The 25,522-nt window shown below is 47.1% G+C and overlaps 1 protein-coding gene and 1 non-coding gene across 7 annotated transcripts in view; one reads left to right on the top strand and one right to left on the bottom strand.

The window, feature by feature from the left end:
- Positions 1 to 25,522, bottom strand: part of DGKB (diacylglycerol kinase beta) — a 609,664-nt gene that overhangs the window by 22,576 nt on the left and 561,566 nt on the right. For 5 of the 6 annotated variants that reach the window (XM_039912948.1, XM_029070029.2, XM_029070032.2 and 2 more), the window contains 2 exons: positions 2,247 to 2,367; positions 341 to 401 (listed from right to left, as the gene is read on the bottom strand). In XM_039912948.1, coding sequence (XP_039768882.1) covers positions 341 to 401; positions 2,247 to 2,367 — 182 coding nt within the window. Of the gene's footprint in view, positions 1 to 6; positions 35 to 340; positions 402 to 2,246; positions 2,368 to 25,522 lie in introns of those variants that run through there. The other variant, XM_029070033.2, reaches the window with a different exon arrangement.
- LOC114814086 lies at positions 21,852 to 21,989 on the top strand. The gene has a single exon (XR_003761828.1). It is a non-coding gene; the product is annotated as a small nucleolar RNA SNORA7 (small nucleolar RNA).

The following is a 25,522-nucleotide window of genomic DNA, read 5'->3' as shown; positions in this document are numbered from 1 at the left end:
TCACGCTTACCATTCTGTAGCACCGCTTTCAAAGCTTCGCAGAGGAGCGAACACCATACGCAAACATAAGGAGAGCCAAGGGGAAAAAAATAATCACAAGAGAGGCTATACTTGTAGCATGATACCTCCAAACAAAGGGCTGAGTTTATCCATCTGAATAAATATCTTATAATAGATCTCCAGAGAAAATGGCAGGTCCAGTGAAAGAGCCCTTCAAAAAAAAAAAATCTTCCTGTTCATACCAAGGAATTAGTTGTTATTAATTGGAAACAGTCCTGGAAGATTCCAGGAGAGCTACAGTGGGAGCGGGACCGGATGATTTCAGCGTGTGAAAACTTACTGTGCAGGGCGTCTGCATCCACGGCTCGCCGTCGATCTGCATCGGCAGAGACTTGCTGGTCCTGGAAGAGAAGATAGGGGCCGTGAAGCCCGGATCCGCAGCTGGACAGACGACGAGGCAGGACATTCCCGGAAACGGCCAACCGAAGACGGCCCATCTCCGGCCAGGGGCTGGGCCCGGTGGGTGGACTTTTAGGGGCCCCGAACGCGCGTCCCTCTAGACTGTGAGCCCATCGTGGACGGGGAATGATGTAGTGGAGAGAGCTCGGGCCAGAGAGTCAGAAGGTCATGGGTTCTAATCCCAGCTCTGCCATTTATCTGCTATCATGCCCGAGGTTTGCCCGCGGACCACGGCGGGCTCAGTGCTACCTGTGGGGCACGGTGGGTTGGCCATCCCCCACGCAGCTGGCTTTCAGATGCAACCTGGGAGCATTTTAAGATCCTGGCTTTTTAACTTTTTTATGGCTTTCACCATTTCGATCTCTCCCTGTGTGTCTGCAAGCCAGTTCTTCTCTACCTCCCCCCTAATCTTAGACTGGGGAGTCTCCCATGGGCTAGGGGCCCTAGCTGAATCATCAACCTTGGCCTCCTACCCAGCTCTTATTAGGGAGTGTTGCACACACAGTAAGCATTCAGTGAATACTAGTAATGATAAGAGCATTTATGGAGCATCTGCCGAGTGCAATGCATTGTATTCATCCCTGGGGAAGTAATGAACAGGGAACTCACGGGTTTCCTGTCCACAAGGAAGAAGAGGAAGAAGGATGGAAAGATATGGATGAATGGTGGGTGGATGGATGAGAAGATGGGTGGATGGATGTCTGGATGGGTGGATGGATGGATAGAAGGAAAGATGGGTGGATAGATGGATGGAAGGAAAGATGGGTGGGTGGGTGGATGGATGGATGGATGGATGGAAAGATGGGTGGGTGGATGGATGGATGAATGGATAAATATGATTGAATGGATGGATGGGTGGATGGATGGATGGGTGAATGGGTAAATATGATTGAATGGATGGATGGGTGGATGGATGGATGGATGGACGGACGGACGGATGGATGGATGGATGGATGGATGAAGGAATGAAGGAATGAATTGGTGGCTGGATGATTGAGTGAAGTCTTGACAGGTGAAGCAGCTGTGCTTTCTGGATTTTCCTCTTTCAGGAAATTTGGGGAATATATATTATTGGGAACGTGCAGCTGAGCTCTTACCCCTCACAGCCGACCAAAGAATCAGATCAGTTGCCTACTCCAAAATTCAGTCTTTAACCCGACTACTTTCACGAGGGGGGCACTTTGGAAAAAAAATACAAAAGCTGAGCGTCTAATGAAATATTAAAATACCTGAAAAGGGGCAACGGAAACCATGATGTCAAAACAAGACTGTCTGTCTCTCCTGTTTAGACTGTGAGCTCGTCACTGGGCAGGGACTGTCTCTATCTTTTGCCGAATTGTACATTCCAAGTGCTTAGTACAGTGCTCTGCACATAGTAAGAGCTCAATAAATACTATTGAATGAATGAATGAATGAAAGAAAAGCGAAAAGAAAGAAAAAGAAGAAGGGATATCCCATCTTGCACGATAGCTGATCGTCAGCAGGCTGGGTTCTGATGACTCTGAGCAGGCTGGTGGCATCGTTCAGATACTCTGATATCGGGCCTCCTCCCGGAAAACGGGTTTGTCCTGTTTTTTCCAGAAAGCATTCCATCATGGCTTCTTTGGTTTTGATTTCTCCCCCTCCTCCATTCCCTGGTGGTCCCCCCCGCCAACCACTCTCCTGCCTAACTATCAGTAGCCACCCTTAACGGTCAGCTGTTCTCGGGAGGCCATCGGCAAGATGATTCGGGTCCCCACCTGGGGTAAAGGGCTACCGAAAGCTCCGGTACGCAAGGTGGAGACTACCTAATGACAACAGAAGAGCACTGAGCGAGGCGTCGGCCGGCGCTCTTCAGGCCCGTGTAGATCTGCCCCATCTCCATGGCGCCTTCCAGCCCCACCACTTCCATCAGCTGATCGCTCAGGTCTGAAACACAGCAAACACATTTCCCTTTAGGATGAGATGCCCCCACTCGCCGAGGAGCTCGGTCTCGCGAGCACAGAGGGCAGAAGTCTGACGGGAGAGCGGAGACGACGGCGCTTGGGGAAACAGCTGAAATGCGGAATAATGATAATAATGATAAGTAGGGTGATTACTAAGCCCTTATTATGTGCCGAGCACCGTTCTAAGCTCTGGGGTAGATACGAGCTAATCGGGTTGGAAACAGTTCCTGCCCACATGGAGCTCACAGCCTTAATCCCCATTTTATAGATGAGGAAACTGAGGCACAGAGAAGTGAACAGTAATAATAATAACGACGGTTGATATTTGTTAAGCACGTACTATGTGCCAAGCACTGTTCTAAGCACTGGGGGAGATACGAAGTCATCGGGTTGCCCCACGTGGGATTCACAGTTTTAATCTCCGTTTTGCAGATGAGGGAACTGAGGCGCGCTGCGGCTCGTCCAAGGTCACACAGCAGACGGGTGGCGGAAGCGAGATTGGAACCCAGGTCCTCTGACTCCAAGCCCGTGCTCTTGCCACTAGGCCACGCTGCCGGCTTAGTTTCCCGAGAGGGCTCCAGCCGACTGAGAACCCCAAAAGCCCGGCCCCACAGATAGCTCTGTCCCGATGATCCTATGGTGAACCAGGCCGAGGAGAGGCGGTGATGGTTCCCGATCCCCACTACCACTGCATTCTGGACAATGGGCTAAAATCAACCTCATGAAGTGGCGTGACCTAGTGGAAAGAGCACTGGCCTGGGTGTCAGAAGGACCTGGGTTCTCATCTAGGCTCCATCACATACCTCCTGGCAAGTCCCTTCACTTCTCCGTGCCTCGGTTCCCTCACCGGCAGAATGGGAATTCAAGACCCTTGCTCCCCTGGCGTAGCGGATAGAGCACGGGCTTGGGAGTCAGAAGGACCCGGGTTCTCATCTAGGCTCCATCACATACCTCCTGTGTGACCTTGGCAAGTCACTTCACTTCTCCGTGCCTCAGTTCCCTCACCTGCAGAATGGGAATTCAAGACGCTTCCTCCCCTGGCGTAGGGCATAGAGCACGGGCTTGGGAGTCAGGAGGACCCGGGTGCTCTGCCGCTTATGATTTATGATTATGGTATTTGTTAAGTGTTCTGTGCCAGGCACTGTACTAAGTGCTGGGGTGGATACAAGCGAACAGTTTGGACACAGTCCCTGTCCCACGCGGGGCTCATCACAGTCTCAATCCCCATCTTCAGAGGAGGTAATTGAGGCCCAGAGAAGTGAAGTGACCTGCCCAAGATCACAGAGCAGACACGCGGGAGAGCCGGGATAAGGATCCATGACCTTCTGACTCCCAGGCCAGTGCTCTATCTGCTACGCCATGCCACTTCTCTGCTGTGTGACCTTGGGCCAGTCACTTCACTTCTCTGGGCCTCAGTTCTCTCACTTGTAAAATGGGGATTAAGACCGTGAGCCCCATCTGGGACGGGGACTGTGTCCGATCTGAATATCTTGTACCTCTCAGTGCTTAGGACGGTGCTTTTCACGTAGTAAGCACTTAACAAACACCATCATCATCATACTTGGTCTTCCTCCTACGTAGACCGTGAGCCCCAGATGAACCCAAACATCTTGCATTTACCCCAGCACTTAGTTCAGTGGTTGGCACCCGGTAAGCACTTAATTATTATTATTGTTATTAGTGTTATCAAACAGTTTAGCAACAAGAGTTTGTTTGAACAACAAAACGCAGTGAAATCAACGATGAAATATGTTGCCCCGGACCGTTTTTAACTTAATGATTTAAGATGGGCTCATTAGAATTTGCAGGATATCCTTTTGCGGGGTGTCCTAGAAAGCAAGATCATGAGTTTTGTCCAATATAAGAGTCTGAGCTTCAAAGGTGGGGAGGGGGAGCCAAAGCCATGTGAATTTGGGAAATCTACCTGGAATCTTAATTATGAAAACGATAAAGCATATCTTAGTCTCCCTCTGGCTCCTCCCCTTCTTTCTTTCAACTCCTCTGAGGATTTGCTAGGGAAGAGGGAAGACTAGGGTTCCATTTCTGACCAAAGGATCCAAAATAGGTTGGCTCGCTATCCTTTAGAATCCCTAGACGTTTGCCGAAAGAATAATAAATACATGGCAGTAGAAATTATATAAGATACATTTTCCATAAGCCTGGTAATTATTAAGTGCCCAAGTGCCAAGTCCCCTCTCAGGGTTGCACCTAGAGAGTTTCCAGTCCTCTACCAGTCTCAGCTATGGGAGGGAGAATCAAGTAGAGGCCTGGCCATTCTATTCTTAGCGGGGCAGTGGCTAGCGAGTGGAAGACCATCGGCTACAAGTCAAAACTCCCCCATGCAGGGCAGCAGCGGCACGGGAGAGAGTCGAGGGCGGAGACTCGAGTTTACTGCAAGGAAGGCGGCAATGTTAAACCACTTCCAGATTTTGACCAAGAAAACTCTGCGCATCCACGACCAGAACAATCGCAGGTGGAGAGCGGGGCGCTCTGGGAGAGTTAATAATAATAATGTTGGTATTTGTTAAGCGCTTACTATGTGCAGAGCACCGTTCTAAGCACTGGGGTAGATACAGGGTCATCAGGTTGTCCCACGTGAGGCTCACAGTTAATCCTCATTTTACAGAGGAGGTAACTGAGGCACAGAGAAGTTAAGTGACTCGCCCACAGTCACACAGCGGACAAGCGGCCGAGCCTGGAGTCGAACCCATGACCTCTGACTCCGAAGCCCAGGCTCTTTCCACTGAGCCACGCTGCTTCCCGCGGTGTCGCTGTGGGTCGGGAACGACTTGACGGCATAAGACAGGACGAGTGCCAAGCACCGTGCTAAGGCTAGGGTAAATACAAGATAATCAGGTCAGACGCAGTCCCTGTCCCACACATCCTTGCACTCTAAGAGGAAGGATGGCAGGTACCCTTTCCCCATTTTACAGATGAGGAGATTGAGATCAGGCAAGTCAAGCGACTAACCCAATGTCACAGAGCAGTCCAGCGACAGAGCTGTGATTAGAATCTATACCTGCCACGGAATTTTTTTAGACGCCGGTAATCCTTCAGACAGTCAGTCAGTCGGTTTGTCAATCCTATTTAAGGAGAACTCACCAGGTGCAGAGCACTGGACTAAGCGGTTGGAAGAGTACAGTAGAATATTAATAATAATTAATGATTATGGTATTTGTTAAGCACTTACTATGTGAAGAGCACCGTTCTAAGCCCTAGGGTAGACACAGGTTAATCAGACCGGTCCACGTGGGGCTCACATTTTTTTTTAATCCCCATTTTTACAGATGAGGTAACTGAAGCACAGAGAAGTCGAGTAACTTGCCCAAGGTCACACAGCAGACAGGTGGCAGAGCCGGGATTAGAACCCACGACCTCTGACTCCCAAGTTCAGGCTCTTTCCACTAAGCCACGCTGCTTCTCTAGAACGATATAACAGACACATTCCCCGTCCACAGTCTAGAGGGGGAGATGGACATCAGTGGAAATAAAGAAAAAGGACACATTAGTACGTTAGTGCTGGAGGGCTGGGACGGGGGATGAATCAAGGGAGAAAGTCAGGGCTACGTAGAGTGGAGAGGGAGAAGAGGAAAGGAGGGCTTAGCGTGGGGAAGGCCTCTCGGAGGAGATGCGGCTTCAAAAAAGGCTTCAAAATGAGGGAGAGTGATTGTCCGCACTCCAGGACAGGGGCGGGACGTGGGCGAGGGGTCGGCGGCGAGATAGACGAGTATAACTCAACGGGAGGGCGGGGACTAGAGTTTTCACAGATTCACAGATGAAGGTACAGAGACACACTGCTGAATGTCACCAAGGAAGGAGGCAGTTTGGGCTCGTTGAAGGAGTTTGAAATTGCTATGTGATCAGGATTCATTCATTCATTCAATAGTATTTATCGAGCGCTTACTATGTGCAGACCACTGTACTAAGCACTTGGAATGGACAAGTCGGCAACAGATAGAGACGGTCCCTGCCGTTTGACGGGCTTACGGTCCGATCGGGGGATACTCTAATTCTAATCCCCACCGGCCCTCCGTTTGACTGTGGACGAATACTACTACTACTACTATTACTTCTAATAATATTATTTGATATTTAAGTGCCCAATATGTGCCAAGCGCTGGGATGGATTCCAGTTGAGCAGGGTGGAACCCGTCCCTGTCCCACATGGGGCTAAGGAAGGGGAAGAATGGGTACTTAAACCCCATTTTACAGATGAAGAAACTGAAGCACAGAGAAGGTCACACAGCAGGCAAGTGGCAGAGCTGGAATCGGACCCAGGTCTTCTGACTCGGAGGCCTACCCTCTTTCCACTGGGCCACGCCCCTTCTCTCTCACTTACACTCTCTCCGTCTCAGTTTCCTCATGTAGAAAAATGGAGAGACGGCGCTTGTTCGCCCTCCCTCCTAGACCGTGGGCACCGTGAGGGACAGGGACTATGTCTGACCTCTTTACCTATCCCAGTACCTCATGCACCTCACGTTTTAATAAATACCGAAAGAGATCGACAGATTAAACGTTCTCCGACCCTCCTGAGGCCCGGCGCTCCGTCTTCCTCCCTTCCTCCCTCCCTCCTTCTGTACCTCCCCGATCTTTGGTGTCACAGAGTTTCAATATTCCAGGCCTGCTTCCTAAATTACAGCCACCCCCTTGCTGGTGGCCCAAAGATAAACCCGCCGGAAAAAAGGGATACATGTTAAGCCAGGTAACTGCTCAAAGCCTGGGCTAAGGTGACAGAGATGGAGGAGATTGGAGTGTTGAGTCTGAGGATGAACACGAGTGCCAGAAGGAAACATTCCGTCGCCCGCGGCTACAAGAACAGGACTCTCTTTCTCTCTGAGCAATTCCAAGATATTGTTCAAACGGACGCTACCTAATAATCGGAATATATATAAACTTTTAAAGGAATTTATTAAGAACTGACCCATGTGCCACGCACCGTACTGAGTGCTGGGGTAGATACAAGCTAATCACCTGGGACACGGTCCATGTCCCACTTGGGGCCCACAGGTCTTATCCCCATTCTACGGATGAGGTAACTGAGGATCAGAGAAGTGAAGTGTTCACACGGCAGAGAAGTGGCGGAGTCGGGATTAGAACTCAGCTCCTTCTGATTCTCAGTCCCTTGCTCTGTCCACTAAGGCGAGCTGCTTGTTATTTTTCTCTCTTGACTCATGGATTTGCTCTCTTTATTCTCCCCTTCCCTCACCTCCAGAGCACTCACATACAGGAGAAGCAGCGTGGCTTAGTGGAAAGAGCGTGGGCTTCGGAGCCAGAGGTCATGGGTTCGACTCCCGGCTCCTCCACTTCTCAGCTGTGTGACTGTGGGCGAGTCACTTCACTTCTCTGGGCCTCAGTTACCTCTTCTGTAAAATGGGGATTAACTGTGAGCCTCACGTGGGACAACCTGATTACCTTGGATCTACCTCAGCGCTTAGAACAGTGCTCTGCACATCGTAAGCGCTTAACAAATACTAACATTATTATTATTATTACGTATCCGTAATCTATTTCTTTAGATGAATATCTGACTCCCCTCTAGAACGTAAGTTCATTGTGGGCAGGGAACATGTCCACCAACTCTGTTGTATTGGACTCCCAAGCACTTACTGCACAGCTCTGTACACGGTAAGCACTCAATAAATACCACTGATTGATCGATTAATTTATTCCTAGATACCAGGTACTGTGCTGAGTGCTGGGCCAGACAGTAAATAATTAGATCTGAAAGAGTGCTGGAGTATCTCTAATTCTATTTATTTATATTGATGTTACTGACGCCTAGTTACTTGTTTTGATGTCTGTCTCCCCCTTTTTAGACTGTGAGCCCGTTGTGGGCAGGGACTGTCTCTCTCTGTTGCTGAATTGTACTTTCCGAGTGCTTAGTACAGTGTTTTGCACACTCAATAAATATCAATGAATGAATTTGAGGCTCACCAACTAAGAGGGAGGAAGAGCAGATATCTCGTTTTCGAGACTAGTTGGCCTTAGCTCAGTGTTCGGCTCAAAGTAAGAGAGAGCCTCATAAATACTACTATCGTTACTGTTTAGTCACTAGAATTCCCCAATCCCTCTAACAACAAAGCCAAATATTAACTCGTCAGAGTTGCATGAAGATTCCTCCTAGGTATCTTCCACCCCATTTAGACTTACTTCTCGGGAAACTTATCCTGCATTTCGAGTCTAAATTTATGTTGCCAAGAACAGATGGACAAGGAATGGAAACATATTCTTTCAGCTGTAGCCTGCACTTAAAAGTGCCTTGCTTTATAGATTGCTGTTAATATCCATGTTTCTTGGAGATCTGTTAACCAAAAAAACTACATACTGTAGCACTAAAACCACAGATGTGAGCCGCATGAGGAACAAAAAAAGAATGGAAGGCATATTTATGATGTGGGTACTTGGATAAGCCGGATTTTTAATCGAGGTGGAATTTCATACTAATTTTTAAGATCGTCTGAAGGTAGTGGACTATTTTTTGAGAAGGTGAACGACTTCTCTTGGTGGTACTTTAGGTCGGTTCTCCTGGACCACTTAATTAATTCCAGAGAATCACCCCCTAGGATATTGTGACTGACTACGTGTTTTCCTTCTGATCTTCTTTCTTTTCATTTTATCTTTATTTTCTCTTTGCTAAAATGCCAGAAAAAATAATGCTGCAGTTTAGTTGATAAGCCATAGTGAAGGAGGTTCTTTTCAAATTTCAGTTTTAGATTTGAAAAGTTCTAAATTTTCTAAATCTAAATCTTCTCAGATGCTAATGATCCAGCACCGTATTCCCTCCAAATAGGTGATTAGTGATCGAAAGGTGATGGATCAAAATAATTTAAGCCCCTCCTGTGTGCGGAACACTGTACTAAGTGCTTGAAAGAGTACCAGAGACTTAGGTTTTTTTGGTTTTGTTTTTATGGTATTGGTTAAGTGTTTACTATGTGCCGGGCATTGTACTAAGCACTGGAGCAGATACAAGCAAATTAGGCTGGGTACAGTCCATGTCAGTCAATCAATTATATTGATTGAGTTCCTACTGTGTGCAGAGCACTGTACTAAGCACTTGGGAGAGTACAACAGAATTAGCAGACTTGGTCCTTGCCCATAACGCGTTTACGGCCTAGAGGGGGAGACAGACATTAATATGAATGAATAAGTAACTTAGGATACATAACTCAATGATGTGTCCATAAATACCGTGGGGCTGGGGGTGCGGCAAATAGCAAGCGTCCATAGGTCACAGATTGAAATGTTCAAATGATGCAGAAGGGAGAGCGAGCCCGGGGAACGGAAGGCTTAATCGGGAAAGGCCTCCCGGAGGAGATGTGACCTTGGTAATGCTTTGAAGGTGGAGAAAGCGGTGGTCTGGCGTCTACAGAGGGGGAGGGAGTTCCAGGCCAGAGGGAGGACACGGGAAAGGGGTCGGTGATGAGATAGAAGAGATCGGGACCCAGCGAGTAAGCCGACGCGTGAAGAGAGGAGTCTGCCCCGCTGGGCTGGAGTAGGAGAGTAGTGAGGTGAGGAAGGAGAGGGCCAGCCGACTGCGGGCTTTGAAGCCAATGGCGAGGAGTTTCTGTTTGATGTGGAGGTGGGTGGGCAACCACTGGAGTTTCTTGAGGAGGGGAGAAATTTGTCCTGAAGGTTTCGGTAGAAAAAAGACAGGAGCAGCAGAGTGAAGTATGGACTGAAGTGGGGAGAGATGGGAGGCAGGGAGATCAGCAAGGAGGTAGATGAAGTAGTCAAGGCGGGATAGAATAATCGATCAGTGTGGTGGCAGTTTGGATGGAGAGGAAAGGGCTGATTTTAGCCACGTCTTGAAGGTCGAACTGACAACTTGGCAGCGTACGGACTTAGCGATAACCTCCGATTAGTGTGACCTGTTGTATCGCCTGCAAAATCTGTGCAAATAGGCATCAGGCAAAGGGACAATTTCTTCTCAAAGAGCCCCAGATGCATTTCCTAATCTCTTCTAAATGAGGGGAAGTGAATGCATCAAAGAGGCAGTATGGCCCAGTGGAAAGAGCACAGGCCAGGGAGTCAGAAGGACCCAGATTCTAATTTCAGCTCTGCCATTTGTCTGCTGTGGGACCTTGGACAGATCACTGAACTTCTCTGTGCCTCAGTTACCTCATCCATAAAATGGGGATTACGACTCTGAGTCCCACGTGGGACAGGTACTGTTTCCAACCTGACTAGTAATGATGGTATTTGTTAAACACTTACTATGTTCCAGGCACTGTTCTAGGTGCAGGGGTAGAAACGAGCAAATCAGGTTGAACACAGTCCCTGTCTCACACGGGGCTCACGCTCTTAATCCCCATTTTACAGATGAGGGAACCGAGGCACAGAGAAGTTGAGTGACTCGCCCAAGGTCATATAACAGATAAGTGGCGGAGCCGGGATTAGAACCCACGTCCTCTGACTCCCAAACCTTTTTTCCACTAAGCCACACTGCTTTTCTTGAATCTATCTTCCCCAGCACTTAGTTTAATGTCTGGCACATAGAAACTGCTTCGCAAATACTTAAAAAACAAACAAACAAACAAACAAACAAAAAACTTTTCACAATCTAGTTTGGAGCCAGTGAACTCCTTCTCCCCAGTTGTTTCCTCATAGAGGTTGCATTAGTTTCTTCTTAGGGAACTAGAATACCACCCTACTGTAGCTTGGGCAGTGGTTGTCCTAGGATACTGAAGAGTTAATTTATTCATAAATAATATAACATTAAGTGGCAGTCACAGAAAAACCTCCTACTTACAGCTAGAAATAATTCATAATGCCGATGGTATTTATTAAGCGCTTAATACGTGCCAGGCACTGTAGTTCAAAATCCGATTGGACACAATAGGCTGCCAGTCAAAGTGAGGGAGAATCAGTATTTTGTGCCTCAATTTTCTCATCTCTAAAATAATAATAATAATAATAATAATAATAAGGTTGGTATTTGTTAGCACTTACTATGTGCAGAGCACCGTTCTAAGCACTGAGTAGATACAGGGAAATCAGATTGTCCCACGTGAGGCTCACAGTCTTAATCCCCATTTTATAGATGAGGTGACTGAGGCACAGAGAAGTTAAATGACTTGCCCACAGTCACACAGCTGACAAGTGGCAGAGCTGGGATTCAAACCCATGACCTCTGGCTCCCAAGCCCGGGCTCTTTCCACTGAGCCATGCTGGGGATTCAATATCTGGTCTCCCTCCTACATAGAATATGCATCCCATGTGGGGTGGGGACTTTGTCAAATTTGATTTATTGTTTTATTATACTCGCCCAGGGCTTAGTACAGTGCTCTGCACACAGTAAGTGCTCAGTAAATACGATTGAATGAACGAATGAATGAATCTTGACATCTGTTGATTCCCACTACCTGGAATCTATTTAGCGTCTGTGTCCCCGGCTACATCACAAGGTTTTGACTGTGAAAAACTTTACCGACGTCTCCCAGATGCTCAATACAATGTTCTACGCCCAATAAAGATATCCTATGAATCAACCCAGGAGAGTTTGCGACCACCAGTGAAGCTTAGAGCTATGCCAGGGAGAGATATTCTGCTGCCAAGGTTACCCATAATGGAAAGGACTAAGCCAAAGCATCAGACAAAACTGATTCACCTGCTCCGGGCAGCAGGCGGCATGGGAAAGAGTCAAAGGAGGATGATCAAGGGATCAGAAAATGCTGATCAAAGACAACGGCAGAGACTTAAGTTTTCACTGAATGGAAGAAAACATCCCGTATCTTTTTACCAAGAAAACCCTACGGAGGTAAGTCCATAAAGTTGCTACGAATAGGAAACGACTTCACGGGCTTCGAAGACGATGACCCCGATTAAGTGTTCGATAGATATTATCGACCGATTGATCTGATGAGATCTTATGAGATCACGGGTTCCAGCTCAAAACGCATCAACTTAAGACGTACTTTTTTCAAGAAGAGATCGTAACGGCAGTCTGTGGATGGCTCATTTCAAATCTGATAGGGTCCCGAAATGCACATATTATTATACTTTTCATTATAATTATGGATTTAGATGCTAAGTATCTGTTGATACAAGCTAGTCAGGTCAGACGCAGTTCCTGTCCCACGTAGGGCTCACATTCTAAGTAGGTGTTCTCCCAATTACATGTCCAGATCCAAGGGATTTTAAGACTTGATCTGGGGCTTGGGAGGAAGATCGGGAAAAGCAGTTACTGGTCAACCGATCCATCAATCAATGGCATTTATCGAGCGCTTACTGTGTGTAAAGTCTTATGCTAAACATTTGAGAGAGTACAATTTAACAGAGTTGGTAGATACATTCCCTGCAGCGTGGCTTAATGGATAGAGCATGGGTCAGAAGGACCTGGATTCTAACGCCGGCTCCTCCATGTGTCTGCTGTGTGCCCTTGGGCAAGTCACTTCACTTCTCTAGGCCTCGGCGACCTCATCTGTAAAATGGGGATGGAGACCATGAGCCCCACATGGGACAGGGACTGTGTCCAACCTGATTAACTTGTATCTACCCCAGTAAGTGCTTGTATCTACCCACATAGCAAGTACTTAACAAACACCGTAATTATTAACTTTCCACAACGCCAAAAAATCCCCCCGCTAATCTGATCCATCTAGAATAGATTCAACATCCCCCTCAACCTACACTCCAACTCCCCGGGTGCCTTTCCATCTTAGACAGGACATCCTCGAAGGGAGGGTCTCAGTCAATCGTATTGATTGAGCGCTTACTCTGGGAAGAGCACTATCCTACCACTCGGGAGAGGACACTAGAACCGAGTTGGTAGACACGCTCCGTGCCCACAGCGAGCTCCCACTCTAGAGCGGGGGAGACAGACTCCCTAAAAAAATGGTTAACCTAACTAGATGAACATTAACATAAAAAATGGAAATAGCATGGCAGAGTGGATAGAGCCCGGGCCTGGCAGTCAGAAGGTCACGGGTTCTAATCCCGGCTCTGCTACTTGCCCGCTGTGTGGCCTAGAGCAAAAATCGGTCACTTCTCTAGGCCTCAGTTTCCTCAACTGGAAAACGGGGATGAAGACTGTAAGCCCCCTGCGGGACAGGGACTGCGTTCAACCCTATTTGCTTGCATCCAGCCCAGCGTTTAGTTCGGTGCCTGGCACGTAGCAAGTCCTTAACAAATACCTCAATTATTATTATCATTATCATTATGAAATCAGTTATGGCTACGCACGTGAGTGCTGAGGGGCTGAGGGAAGCTACAGGCAGGGCGGGCCAGACCGGCAAGTTGTTTTAAATGGAGCCCCTGGATGCTCGAGTCAGTTTGTTCTGCTTTACAGCTTTGTGGAGGGACTGAAGGGCCTCACTTGTTTTCTGTGTGAATGAACCATTAGAGTGTGTGGGAATGTTTTCACAGCACCATGCCTCTCCTGCCCTCTTGCATAAACCCAGCTTCTTCACGTGTCCCCTTTTATTAGCACCACCCGTAAACAAAGATAGCTCTCACGAATGCGGGGCACTGCCCAGAGGCGTCCGCCCTCTACCGCTCCTAAAGTCACACGGGAGATCGCTAGCCTACTCTGGGAGAGGCACTTTTGGCAGTTAAAACACGCCAATGAAGCAACGAAACCACCCGACGCTCACTCCCCCCGCCACACCTCCACCGGCCCCGATCACGGAACGGAAGACGGGATCGTCTCCCCGGCCCGTTTTCACAACCCGATGCGACTTAGGCGTTTAGACTGTCCCTTCATTTTCAGTATCAGTGAAACATCCCACACAAACGCGCGAAATAGGCGAACGATCGTACACTGAGAACTCATCTTTGGACTTTAAGCGAGACAATTCAACTAAAGGGAAAACAAAGCGATTAGGCACGGTGATGTTCCCTACGCAACTTTCCTCCATAATGGAGCTGTTTGGGCTAGTCACTTTATCTGGGTAATACATAAATAGCAACTTCCTGGAAAGAGATTGAAAGACTCTATTATATTTGGGGTACTGCACTCACTCAGGAGCATTTGCATAAAAACACGACCAGTCAGTGGGAAATCTCCCTCTCCCGGCAGTTTGTTTTCAGAGAGGAGAGGCTACAGGGCCGACTAAATAGACTTAAAACCCAGTAACCATCCTGTTGGAACTTTCCGGTGCCAGTTAAAATATGAGCGATTCTGAAAACTGGTGCTCTGCCAAGGATCCTCAGAAACCTGCTGAGTTCAGTGGTCTTCACAACACGAACGTTAAGGGGCCTGTCCAGAACAGTGTGTGCATTAAACTACAGTTTGGTCATTATTCAGGACGGCGGGAACGTGTTCGGGAATCGAGGCAGCAACGGCTATTGTGTAAGATACCAGAGATTCCCCGGGTGTCACCGTGTTGGTGTGTTTAAAGATGAGCGTTTCCTTGATTAATCAACATCTCCTTCCAGGCTGGGCTTTTGTAGGTTCTGGGTTCGTTCTTTAAGGCTTTCAACTGGGAAGCAACGTGGCCTAGTGGAAAGAGCAGGGATCTGGGAGTCAGAAGACCTGGGTTCTAATCCAGATCCCGCTCCCTGTTCCCTATCTGACCTTAGGCAAATCTCTTACCTTCTCTGGGTCTCAGTTATCTCATCTGTAAAATGAGCTCCGTGTGAGACAAGGATGGTGTCCAACCTGATTAGCTGTACTCACGGCAGTGCTTAGTACAGTGCGTGGCACAGAGTACGCTTTTAACAAATGCCACTTAAAAAAACAAGAAAAAACAAACCAGATGGGGGCAGATAAATCCCAGGTCCTTTTGGGGTGACTGCAAATGTGAGAAACTCCGGATTCACCTGAGTTTTCACATTTTGCATCCGTTCTGGCAATTTCTGGAGCAAGAAGGTAATTTTATTTCACGACCATATGGCTAGGGAAAAGAATGCTATTACTGTCTTGGATTACCAAACTGAATTAATGTTGACATAAGTAGTTTTATTTGGATAGGAGTTTTAAATTGATGCCATTTGTAAATACTTATGAGAAATACAATATCCTTTGTTCTACGTCAGCTATGAAGTTAGCAGCGAAATCTATTCCTCATATGAAATCACTTAGGAGATAAAACTCAAACGTACTACTGGAGATGAGGCTTTCAACATGTAATCATCTCCTGGCTCTTATTAATCACCCGGTGACAACTTCCCCAAGAGCTGGAAAATCCTGAAAAACAGAAAAAAGCCCTTGCAGTTCAACACGTTGTGAGGGATTCAAATGTGTACAAAAGGTCTCTGAAAATTTCTTTGTCCTCTATGTGCTAAAAAGCATGTCATCTCTCTATACAAAAGCGCTGCATTGACATTTAATCTGCCTTTTTCAACAGAGATACTCAGGATGACTAACAATAACGTGAAAAGGAGAAATGGAACATTCAAATTGCCATTACCCTCAACCACTCCCAAGACTGTTAACAGAACTATACTACGAACTTTTCGATTTCCACATTGTGAAGGCCTAAAAATTTCATCTTCCCTTTTAAGGAATCTCTATGGGGGGGGGGCAGGGAGGGGGCAGGGAAGCAGTAAACCCTCTTTTATCGTGCAAGCTTCGTTGACATCATGTATTCCCTTTCTCTCCTCTTTTAAAAAGAGAAGTATTCTTTTAAAAGTTTAAAATACTATTGCATTGATCTCTTCGGTGCCCAGAAAAATGAGTCTTTTAAGCTGTATTCTTTTAAGAGTTATTTATTTAAAAGGGTCTCACTGTATCAGGCTTGTATCCCTTTATCCAGCAGAACAAAAGCAGTTCTGTGAAAGAAGTCTAAACTTGGATAAACCGTAAAAAAAGCAAAGTTCCTCTCTGTTTTTATCAAATTGGATTGCTGCAGCTGTTCCCAGTTTCTGTATTTTAAAAATAGCCTTATTCAGTGCCTCATTGGCTAAAGGCCAGAGTACCATTAGAACACGCAGTACGGAAGACCTCTATTCAGTTACAGATACAGAAATATATTTAAGATCAACGAGGGTCATCTGGAGAAAACACTTGCAGAAAAATGGAATTCTAATGTCCTCGGAACCAGCGCTTCTTTTAACGGATCTGTCCGGTTTCTCCCACCGAAGGTTTTTGTCTGTTTGTTTTTGCTTCTTGGATTACAGGCTACGAGGAAGAACGGAGCTGCGAACGACGTCGATCTCCACTCGGCCCCTCGACTCTTGCTCATTTTCAAATCCCACTTGTAGGGCTCCGACCCTCCTCTCCAGTGGGTCCCCAGAGAACGGTTTTTGCTCGATTACGGTGGGGCAACCTGCCCGGGGGCAAGGCAGGTATTACGGACATCACCCTCCAACTGCCAGCCTAACCCGGTCCGACTGGCCCAGAGAAAATGTACGAGGACGACAGATGTGAAAAGGGGGCTTTTTTTCCCGCCTCCCGGTGTCTATAGGGCAACGCTCGGGTGTCCGGAAACACTAGCTTTATGTTAAAGTAACTTTACGCCCGTGTCGACTTTTTCCAGAAGCCGCCCTGCCCTAGATAAGGCCGAGAATACGTAACACCTCGTGTGAGTGGCAGGGCCCTAACTGCAAAATCGAGTCGGACAACTCGATCCGAAAGAATGCTGGCTGATTTAAGGGAAAGAGCACATCAGTGGTGGGGAATGGGGTCAAGAAGCAGCGTGGCCTAATGGGTAGAGAGCAGGCCCGGGAGTCAGAAGGACCTGGGTTCTAATCCGGGTTCCGCCACTTGTCTGCTGTGTGATCTTGGGCAAGTCACTTCTCTGGGCCTCGCTAACCTCATCTGTAAAACGGGGATTAAGACTGGGAACCCCATATGGGGCATGGACTGTGTCCGGTCTGATTACTTCAGTGCTTATTACAGTACCTGGTACATGGTAAGCACTCCATGAATATCGTTAAAAAAGAAAAAAAGTCCCAGCTCAGCGGTCAGATTACCGTGGGACCCCAGGCAAATCGCTTTAACTCTCTGGGTCTCGATTTCCCTATCTGTGTAATGGGCACAGTAATCCCTCCCTCTCCCAGCTGCACAAGGATAAAACGAGAAGACCGCCATCTAAGGGGTTGGTGAAATGCAAATGCAAGAGAGAAATGAGCAGGAGTTAGAGGGAGCATGCTCTTCAAAAGGAGAATCGAAACCGAAAAGATCTGAGCACCGGGAAGTCTGACTCATGACTATGAAACCTTCCCCAGTTCCTCAACTTTTCTTCCTGCCTTTTTCTCTGCCCGCACAGTTCAAGCTCGACTCTATTTCAGTGGAGGCCTCGACCTAAACCTCTCTATTCCCATCATGCTCCTTTCTCCCACATTTGGCTTGTGACACAAAATGGAGAACATCGGCTCATATAATAATAACAACGATAATAATATTGTACCGGAGTCAACGCAAGATAATCAGATTGAACCTATGGCCTATTGCCTAAGAGTAAGAACAGTTATTAAGTCCCCATTTTACAGAACACATCTACTTAATTATTCAATCGAAGGTATTTATCAAGTGTTTATTGTGTGCAAAGCACTCTACGAGGCACTTGGGTGAGGACAATGCAACAGAGTTGATAGACATCATCCTTGCCCACCAGGAGCCTCCTTCAGTAGCCTCCTGCGAAGATTCATAATTAGATTACAACTCCCCATGTAGTTGTAGAGAAGCAGCGTGGCTCAGTGGAAAGAGCCCGGGCTGGGGCGTCAGAGGTCATGGGTTCGAACCCCGGCTCTGCCACTTGTCAGCTGTGTGACTGTGGGCGAGTCACTTCACTTCTCTGTGCCTCAGTTCCCTCATCTGTAAAATGGGGATTAACTGCGAGCCTCACGTGGGACAACCTGATCACCCTGTATCTACCCCAGCGCTTAGAGCAGTGCTCTGCACATAGTAAGCGCTTAACAAATGCCAACATTATTAGTTCAGGTTCTGATGTCATCGATCAGTCATTAGTATCTATTGAGCACCTACTGCTTACAGAGGAGAGTACTGAGTGCTGGGGACAGTACGACTGGGAAGCAGCATGGCTTAGTGGATGGAACACGGGCCTGGGAGTCAGAAGGACCTGGGTTCTAATTCCTCCTCCGCCACATGTGCGATCTTGAGCAAGTCATTTCACTTCTCTGGTCCTCAGTTACCTCATCTGTAAAATGGGGTTTAAGATCCCCACCCTCAAGGAGTTTGCAATCTAGCGGGGGGGAGACGGACTTGAAATTAAATTCCAGATAGGGGAAGCAGACTAGTATAAAGATAGAGAAAGTTCTGGGGGGTTGGGGCGGGGTTAATATCAAAATACTTCAGGGGGATGGATCCAAGTGGAGAGGCGACCCGGGGGGAAGGGCAAATAGGGTGGGGAAATGAGAGGACAGTCAAAGAAGGCTTGCTGGAGGAGATGGGCTTTTAGTAGGCTTTGAAAATGGGGAGAGCAGTGGACTGTCGCATATGAAGCGGAAGGCGTTCCAGGAAGAAGAGAGGATGTGAACGAGGGGCCCTTGGCCAGTCCGTCAATTACTGAGCGCTTACTGTGTGCGGAGCACCGTACGATGTAACGTCATAACAGACACATTCCCTGCCCACTTTGAGCTTACAGTCTGAGAGAGAGGAAATCGAGGTACATAGAGTAGGTTGATGTCGGAAGATCGAGGAAAACATCTGACTAGAACCGACTTGAAAACAGGAGGATATGGGGCAGGAGTATCCAAACTTTTCCTTTTGAGGCAGGAGATGATGCTTCAAAAGTGGGCCACCTGCTAACTCTGGGCAAAACCAATTCATGGGAAGTAGCATGGCCTCGTGGAAAGAGCGTGAGCCTCAGAGTGGGGAGACCTGGAGTCTAACCCCGGCTCTGTCGCTTTCGTGTTGGGTGACTTGGACAGGTCACTTAACTTCTCTGTGCCTCAGTTATTGCATCTGTAAAACGGAGATTAAGACTGGGAGCCCCAAGTGGGACAGGGAGGGTGTTCGAAATGATTAGCCCAGTAGCCCGGGAGTCAAAGGCAAGTAAACACATAATCAAGTGGATGACAGAGGAAGAACGCTCTAAACTCAGATATCCCTCCCTTCAATCAGTCAGTCAGTGGTATTCATTGTGTGCCAGGCACTGTATTGAACACTAGGGAGAGTAGAATAGAGTAAGAAGACACAAGATAAATTCTGGCCTTCCTCCCATTTCCCGGAGGGCATACTGAAGGAATGGTGACTCTCAACTGAAAATAGCTTGTAAAGATAGGAGACGGCGAAGTATCTTAAAGCTAAAACGAACTTCCCCAAATCCATAGCCCTGGAGGACTATGTCCGGTTATGACCTCTTCTGACTAAAGAGGAAAAAAAAAAAAGTGGCAGGTTCAGAGATTTACATACAGATTAACTAAAGGGTTGGAAAATCAGACTCCTGAGGAATAGTTCAAGGATCAGTCCCCGCAGTCGAGAGGGGATGGATAACTTGTTGATGGTTTTCAAAGCTCAGGAGAGGCCTTACTGACTGTATGTCACCCGACTCTTTCAGTTTCCTTAGGGTCAGGCTAAGAGGAAATGGCTTTAAACCACAGCAGGCAAGATTGAAATTAGGCATAATCATCTTTGAGCGGCGGGTGGTGGCAAACGTATTAGAACACGATTATGATGTTGGGAAATATGAGGACTAGAGAACCCAAGATTTGGCAAGAATGCAACCCATCGATTAATAATATTTATTGAGCTCCTACTGTGGACGGAGAGCATTTTATAAAAGCATTTGAGATAATACAATATAGAAGCAGACCTGGGCATCAGAAGAGCTGAGTTCTAATCCCAGCTCTGCCGCTTGGCTGCTGTGTGACCTCGGACAAGTAACTTTAATTTGCGTATGCTTACATTCAGTTGCCCCCGCTACCTGTCATTTATTTTAATGTCTTTCTCCCTAACTAGAGAGTAAGCTGCTTGAGAGCAGGGATCTTGTCTACTGTCATTCATTCATATTTATTGAGTGCTAACTGCGTGCAGAGCACTGTACTAAGCCCTTGGGAGGCCTAGGAGTCAGGGGACCTGGGTTTTAATGCCGACAACAGCCTGCTATGTCACCTTGGGAAAGTCACTTAACTTTTCTGTGCCTCAGTTTCCACAACTGTAAAATGGGAATTAAATACTTGGAACCAGCAGCCTCATGTGGAACAGGGACTGTGTCCAACATGATTAGCTCATATTTACCCCTTCACTTAGAACAGTGCTTGACACATAGTGGCTTAACAGATACCATTAAAAAAAGAAGCCCAACCTTATTGATTTGCTCTGTGCTAAGTGGGCTCTGAATGATTCCTTGGAGGACAATATGGTTGATCCAGTTTTTCTCATCATATCAGGTTCAAAATGGAAAAGCCAAACCAGATCCATCTACAGAGGCCTCTGGCACCACGAGAATGAATAAAAGATGAACCAATATTAAATAAAAGAAAAATGGGTTGGAGGACTTGGGGATTGGGTTTGTTTTTGTGAAGCCGTTTGAACTCTTCCCAGAACAGACACTAAAAAATGAAAGTAGTGTGCTCTCTTATGTCCCCCAGAATTTCTAAGGCCACTGCAATGCACCTTCTATCTTTCATTCATTAATTCAGTGGCTTACTGTGTGCAGAGCACTGTACTAAGCACTTGGGAAAGTACAATGCAGCAATAAACGGTGACATTTCCTGCCCACACCGAGCTCAACCTCTGGAGTGGAGTATGGTAATAATAATAATAATAATAATAATGTTGGTATTTGTTAAGTGTTTACTATGTGCAGAGCACTGTTCTGAGCGCTCGGATAGATACAGGGTAATCAGCTTGTCCCATGTGAAGCTCACAGTTAATCCCCATTTTACAGATGAGGGAACTGAGGCACAGAGCAGTTACGTGACCTGCCCACTTAAGACCTCAATGTAAATAATCAAATGACAGATATGGATATTTCTAACTCCTTCTCTCCTAGTCTCTACTTGAAACAGGTCTACTAATGATCACTCCTGCCTCAAGACATTCTGCTCTCCATCCTCTTTCAGAGGGATTAGCAGATGGAGGAAATTGGAAAAAATTCCTAGCGGTGGGGAAGGGGAAGGGAAGGACCGAGGGCAGATTGGCTGAGTAAGTTCCTCCTCTAGATTGTAATCTTCTTGAGGGCAGGGTACTCATCTTCCAACTCTGCAGTATTGTCCCAAGGAGCTTAGTGCAGTGCTCTGCACACAGAGAAGCGCTCGATAAATTTCACTGATTGATTGACTGATCGAATGATATGTATACAAGGGTTGTGAGGCTGAGAAAGTGGTAGATATCAAGTGCTTAAAGGTTACGGATCCAAGTGCACAGGGGACACAGAAAGGAGAGGGAGCGGGGGAAACGGAAGGCCTCTTGGAAGACATGTGATTTAGGAAGGATTTGAAGGTGGGAGGGAGTGGTGGACTGTCGGATATGAAGGAGGAGGAAGTTCCAGGCCAGAGGGAGAATGTGGGAATATGGGGTCAATGGTGAGATAAACGAGACTGAGATTCAGTGAGTTGGCTGGCATTAGAGGAGTATAGAGTGTGGGCTGTTTTGAAGTAGGAGATCAGTGAAGTAAGATTCCCCTCTCGGGTTGGTACATGGAGAGTTTCCAGGACTCTACCAGTCTTGACTATGGGAGGGAGAGTCGAGCAGAGACCTACCCATTCCCTTCCTAGCTTGGCCAGTGGCTAGAGAGTGGAAGGCCATCTGCCACAAGTCAAAACTCAGCCGTGCTGGGCAGCAGTGGATTGGGAGAGAATCGAGGGTGGTGACTCAGGTTTACTGCGCGGAAGGAGGCAGTGGTAAATGGCGTCTGCATTTTTACCAAGGAAACTCTTTGGATCCTCTACCAGAACGATTGCAGATGGAGGTGGGGCCATTCTGGGAGAGAGGTACCCATCGCGTCTCTATGGGTAGGAGACGACTCAACGGCATAAGACAAGTAGTTTTCCTTCAGGTCTCCCTTCTCTTTGCAAGACACAAAAGAGGAATCATTCATTGTTTTTCCCGAGTGGGTTGGTGCGTTCCCTGGCTCTCTTCTAGACTCTAGTGAGCTCTTCCTGTAGACTGTACACTCACTGTGGGTAGGGGATGTGTCTACCAACTCTTTTATATTGTCCTCTCCCAATCATTAAGTACAGTGTTCTGCACACAGTAAGCGCTCAATAAATACCGTTGATCGATGGAATCCGAGCACGTATTAGGTCATGTCCTCAAGCTCAAGAACCTCAAGCAACCACTCAGATGGTATCTCCTAAGACGTGGAATTGATGGCTCTCCTGATACACAGCTTCACCCAGATTAAAACTTCATCTATGCAGGATAAACCCCGGCCAAGTTATCCTTAAAGGTCACAGTGACCTTGCCACTGTGATAAGACAAATAACTTTCCATTCCAGTAACATAAAGTTCAGCTGCATCTATCTTCCCAACCAATTCTCCCGTTGGTCTCAGGAAGAGTCAGAGAGTCAAAAACACCATCTAAAACTGGCCTGGAAATCAACCATGATAGGCAGCTTCAGTCTGAGCTGAACAGCAACAATAAAAACAACAAGAAGAATGATATTTATTAATTACAGTACATCCTACGAGCTGGAGTAGTTTCGTAATAAACAGACCAGATGCAGTTCCTTGTCCCAGATATGGCTCGCAACCTAAATAATAATACTGATCAATTAATTGATCACATTCATTGAGTGCAACCTGCGTAAAGAGTACTGTTAAGCTCTTGAGAAAGTACCCTACAACGTAGTTGGTAGACATAATCCCTGCCCACAAGGAGTTTACAGTCTACAGGGGGAGATGGATATTACAGTAGATGAAGGAAAGGGAAAATAGTAGACTGTATATATCTTTATCATCCTATTCATTTTGTTTAATGAGATGTACGTCACCCTGATTCCATTTAGTTGCCATTGTTTTTATGAGATGTTCTTCCCCTTGACTCTATTTATCGCCACTGTTCTCGTCTGCCCGTCTCCCCCGATTAGACCGTAAGCCCGTCGAAGGGCGGGGACTGTCTCTATCTGTTGCCGACTTGTACATTCCAAGCGCTTAGTACAGTGCTCTGCACGTAGTAAGCGCTCAATAGATACTATTGAACGAATGAATGAAAGGACATTTACGTAAGTATGGTGGGGCTGGGAAGGGTATCAAAGTGATTAAGGAGTACCCAATCAAGTTTGTAGGCGAAGCAGAGGGGAGCGGTTGGGGGAATAAAGGGCTTAGTCTGAGAAGCCCTCTTGGAGATGAGATTTTAGGAGGGTTTTGAAGGTGGAGAGAGTGGTGGACTATCAGACATGAAGGGGGAAGGGGCTCCAGGTCGATGATGGGATAGATACGATCAGGGTCCAGAGAGTAGGTTGGCGCTGAGAGGGAGCACGCGGTCTGGGTTGTCGTAGGAGATCCGTGAGATGAGACTAAAGAAGTGGGAAGAAGCCACTGGGAAGTGAGTGGTTGAAAATGGCAGTCAAGGAAGGAAGAAGGGAGGGGGCAAGCACTTTGAGGGGGTGAGAAGGGATGGAATCAAAAGCACAGGTAGAGAGGGTAATCAATCAATCATATTTATCGAGCATTTACTGTGTGCAGAACACCGTACTAAGAATTTGAGAGAGTACAATAAAACAGAGTTGATAGACACAGCCCCTGCCCACAGTGAGTATCATTTTTATGACAGTGTCCCACACTAAGCACTTAGGAAGTATAAAATGAACAGTGACACATTCACTGCCCCAAAGCAGCTCACACTTTACTGAGGGCCACAGACAAAAAAGTATTTATAGAGTAAGCAATGTCAATACCAAAACAGAATTAACGTTTACGCATAACTTCTGAGGATGAGCACTAACAGGTAGGAAGGCCAAATATCCTATCTCCACTTTATAGATGAGGAAACTGAGGCACATTCAATCAATCAGTCAATGATATTTCTGGAAGAGCACAATACAGGCAACATGGCCCAGTGGATAGAGCCCAGGCCTGGGAGTCAGAAGGACCTGGATTCAGAGAAGCAGCGTGGCTCAGTGGAAAGAGCACAGGCATTGGGGTCAGAGGTCATGGGTTCGAATCCCCGCTCTGCCACTTGTCAGCTGTGTGACTGTGGGCAAGTCACTTAACTGCTCTGTGCCTCGGTTCCCTCATCTGTAAAATGGGGATTAAGACTGTGAGCCCCACGTGGGACGACCTGATTCCCCTGTGTCTACCCCAGCGCTTAGAACAGTGCTCGGCACATAGTAAGCCCTAAACAAATACCAAAGTTATTATTATTCCTGGGCCTGCCACCTGTCTGCTGTGTGTCCTTGGGCAAATCACTTCACTTCTCAGTGACTCTGTTACCTCATCTGTAAAATGAGGATTAAGATCACGAGTCTCATGTAGCACAGGGACTGTGTCCAACCTGACAACCTTGTATCTAGCCCAGAGTTTAGAACAGTGCCCGGCACATAGTAAGTGTTTCAAAAATACCATTAAATAAAAGAGTCACATATGAGCCCAGTGGCACAGTTGAGGCTAGAATCTGGATTCTAGTCCCCCGGTGCTACCCATTAGACCACACTGCCTGCGATCCGTGTGAGCTAGAACCCCTTTATCTAGCCCGATTCCCGAGTGGTTCCAATCTCCTCCGGGATCACTGCCGACATCACTCTACAAGCAACATAGTTTTAATCAGGCCTGCACACTCAAATCATTCATTCATTCATTCAGTAGTATTTATTGCACGCTTACTATGTTCAGAGCACTGTACTAAGCTCTTGGAATGGACAATTTGGCAACAGAGACATCCCTGCCCAATGAGGGGCTCACAGTCTAATCGGGGGAGACAGGCGGACAAAAACAAGACACCTTAATAACAATAAATAGAATCAAGGGGATGGACACCTCATTAACAAAATAAATAGGGTAATAAAAATATAGACAAATGAGCGCGCAAGCACAGTGCTGAGGGGAGGGGAAGGGAGAGGGGGAGGAGCAGAGGGAAGGGGGGAAGGGGGCTTACCTGAGGGGAGGTGAAGGGGTGGGTAGAGAGGGAGCAGAGGGAAAAAGGGAAGCTCAGTCTGGGAAGGCCTCCTGGAGGAGGTGAGCTCTCAGTAGGGCTTGGCGGAGGTGAGGAGGGAGGGCATTCCAGGACAGTGGGATGACCAGAGGTGAGTAAGACACCCTCCCAGCGCTTAATACAGTGCTCGGCACACAGTAAGCGCTTCACAAATACTGTAATTATCAATTATTATCATTTAACAAAAGACCTCACAAT

The sequence above is a fragment of the Ornithorhynchus anatinus genome, chromosome 8 (assembly GCF_004115215.2).
Source record: "Ornithorhynchus anatinus isolate Pmale09 chromosome 8, mOrnAna1.pri.v4, whole genome shotgun sequence".
Classification (NCBI taxonomy): Eukaryota; Metazoa; Chordata; class Mammalia; order Monotremata; family Ornithorhynchidae; genus Ornithorhynchus; species Ornithorhynchus anatinus.
The sequence above is the reverse complement of the archived record's forward strand: the minus strand, read 5'-3'. Positions and strand labels throughout refer to the sequence as shown.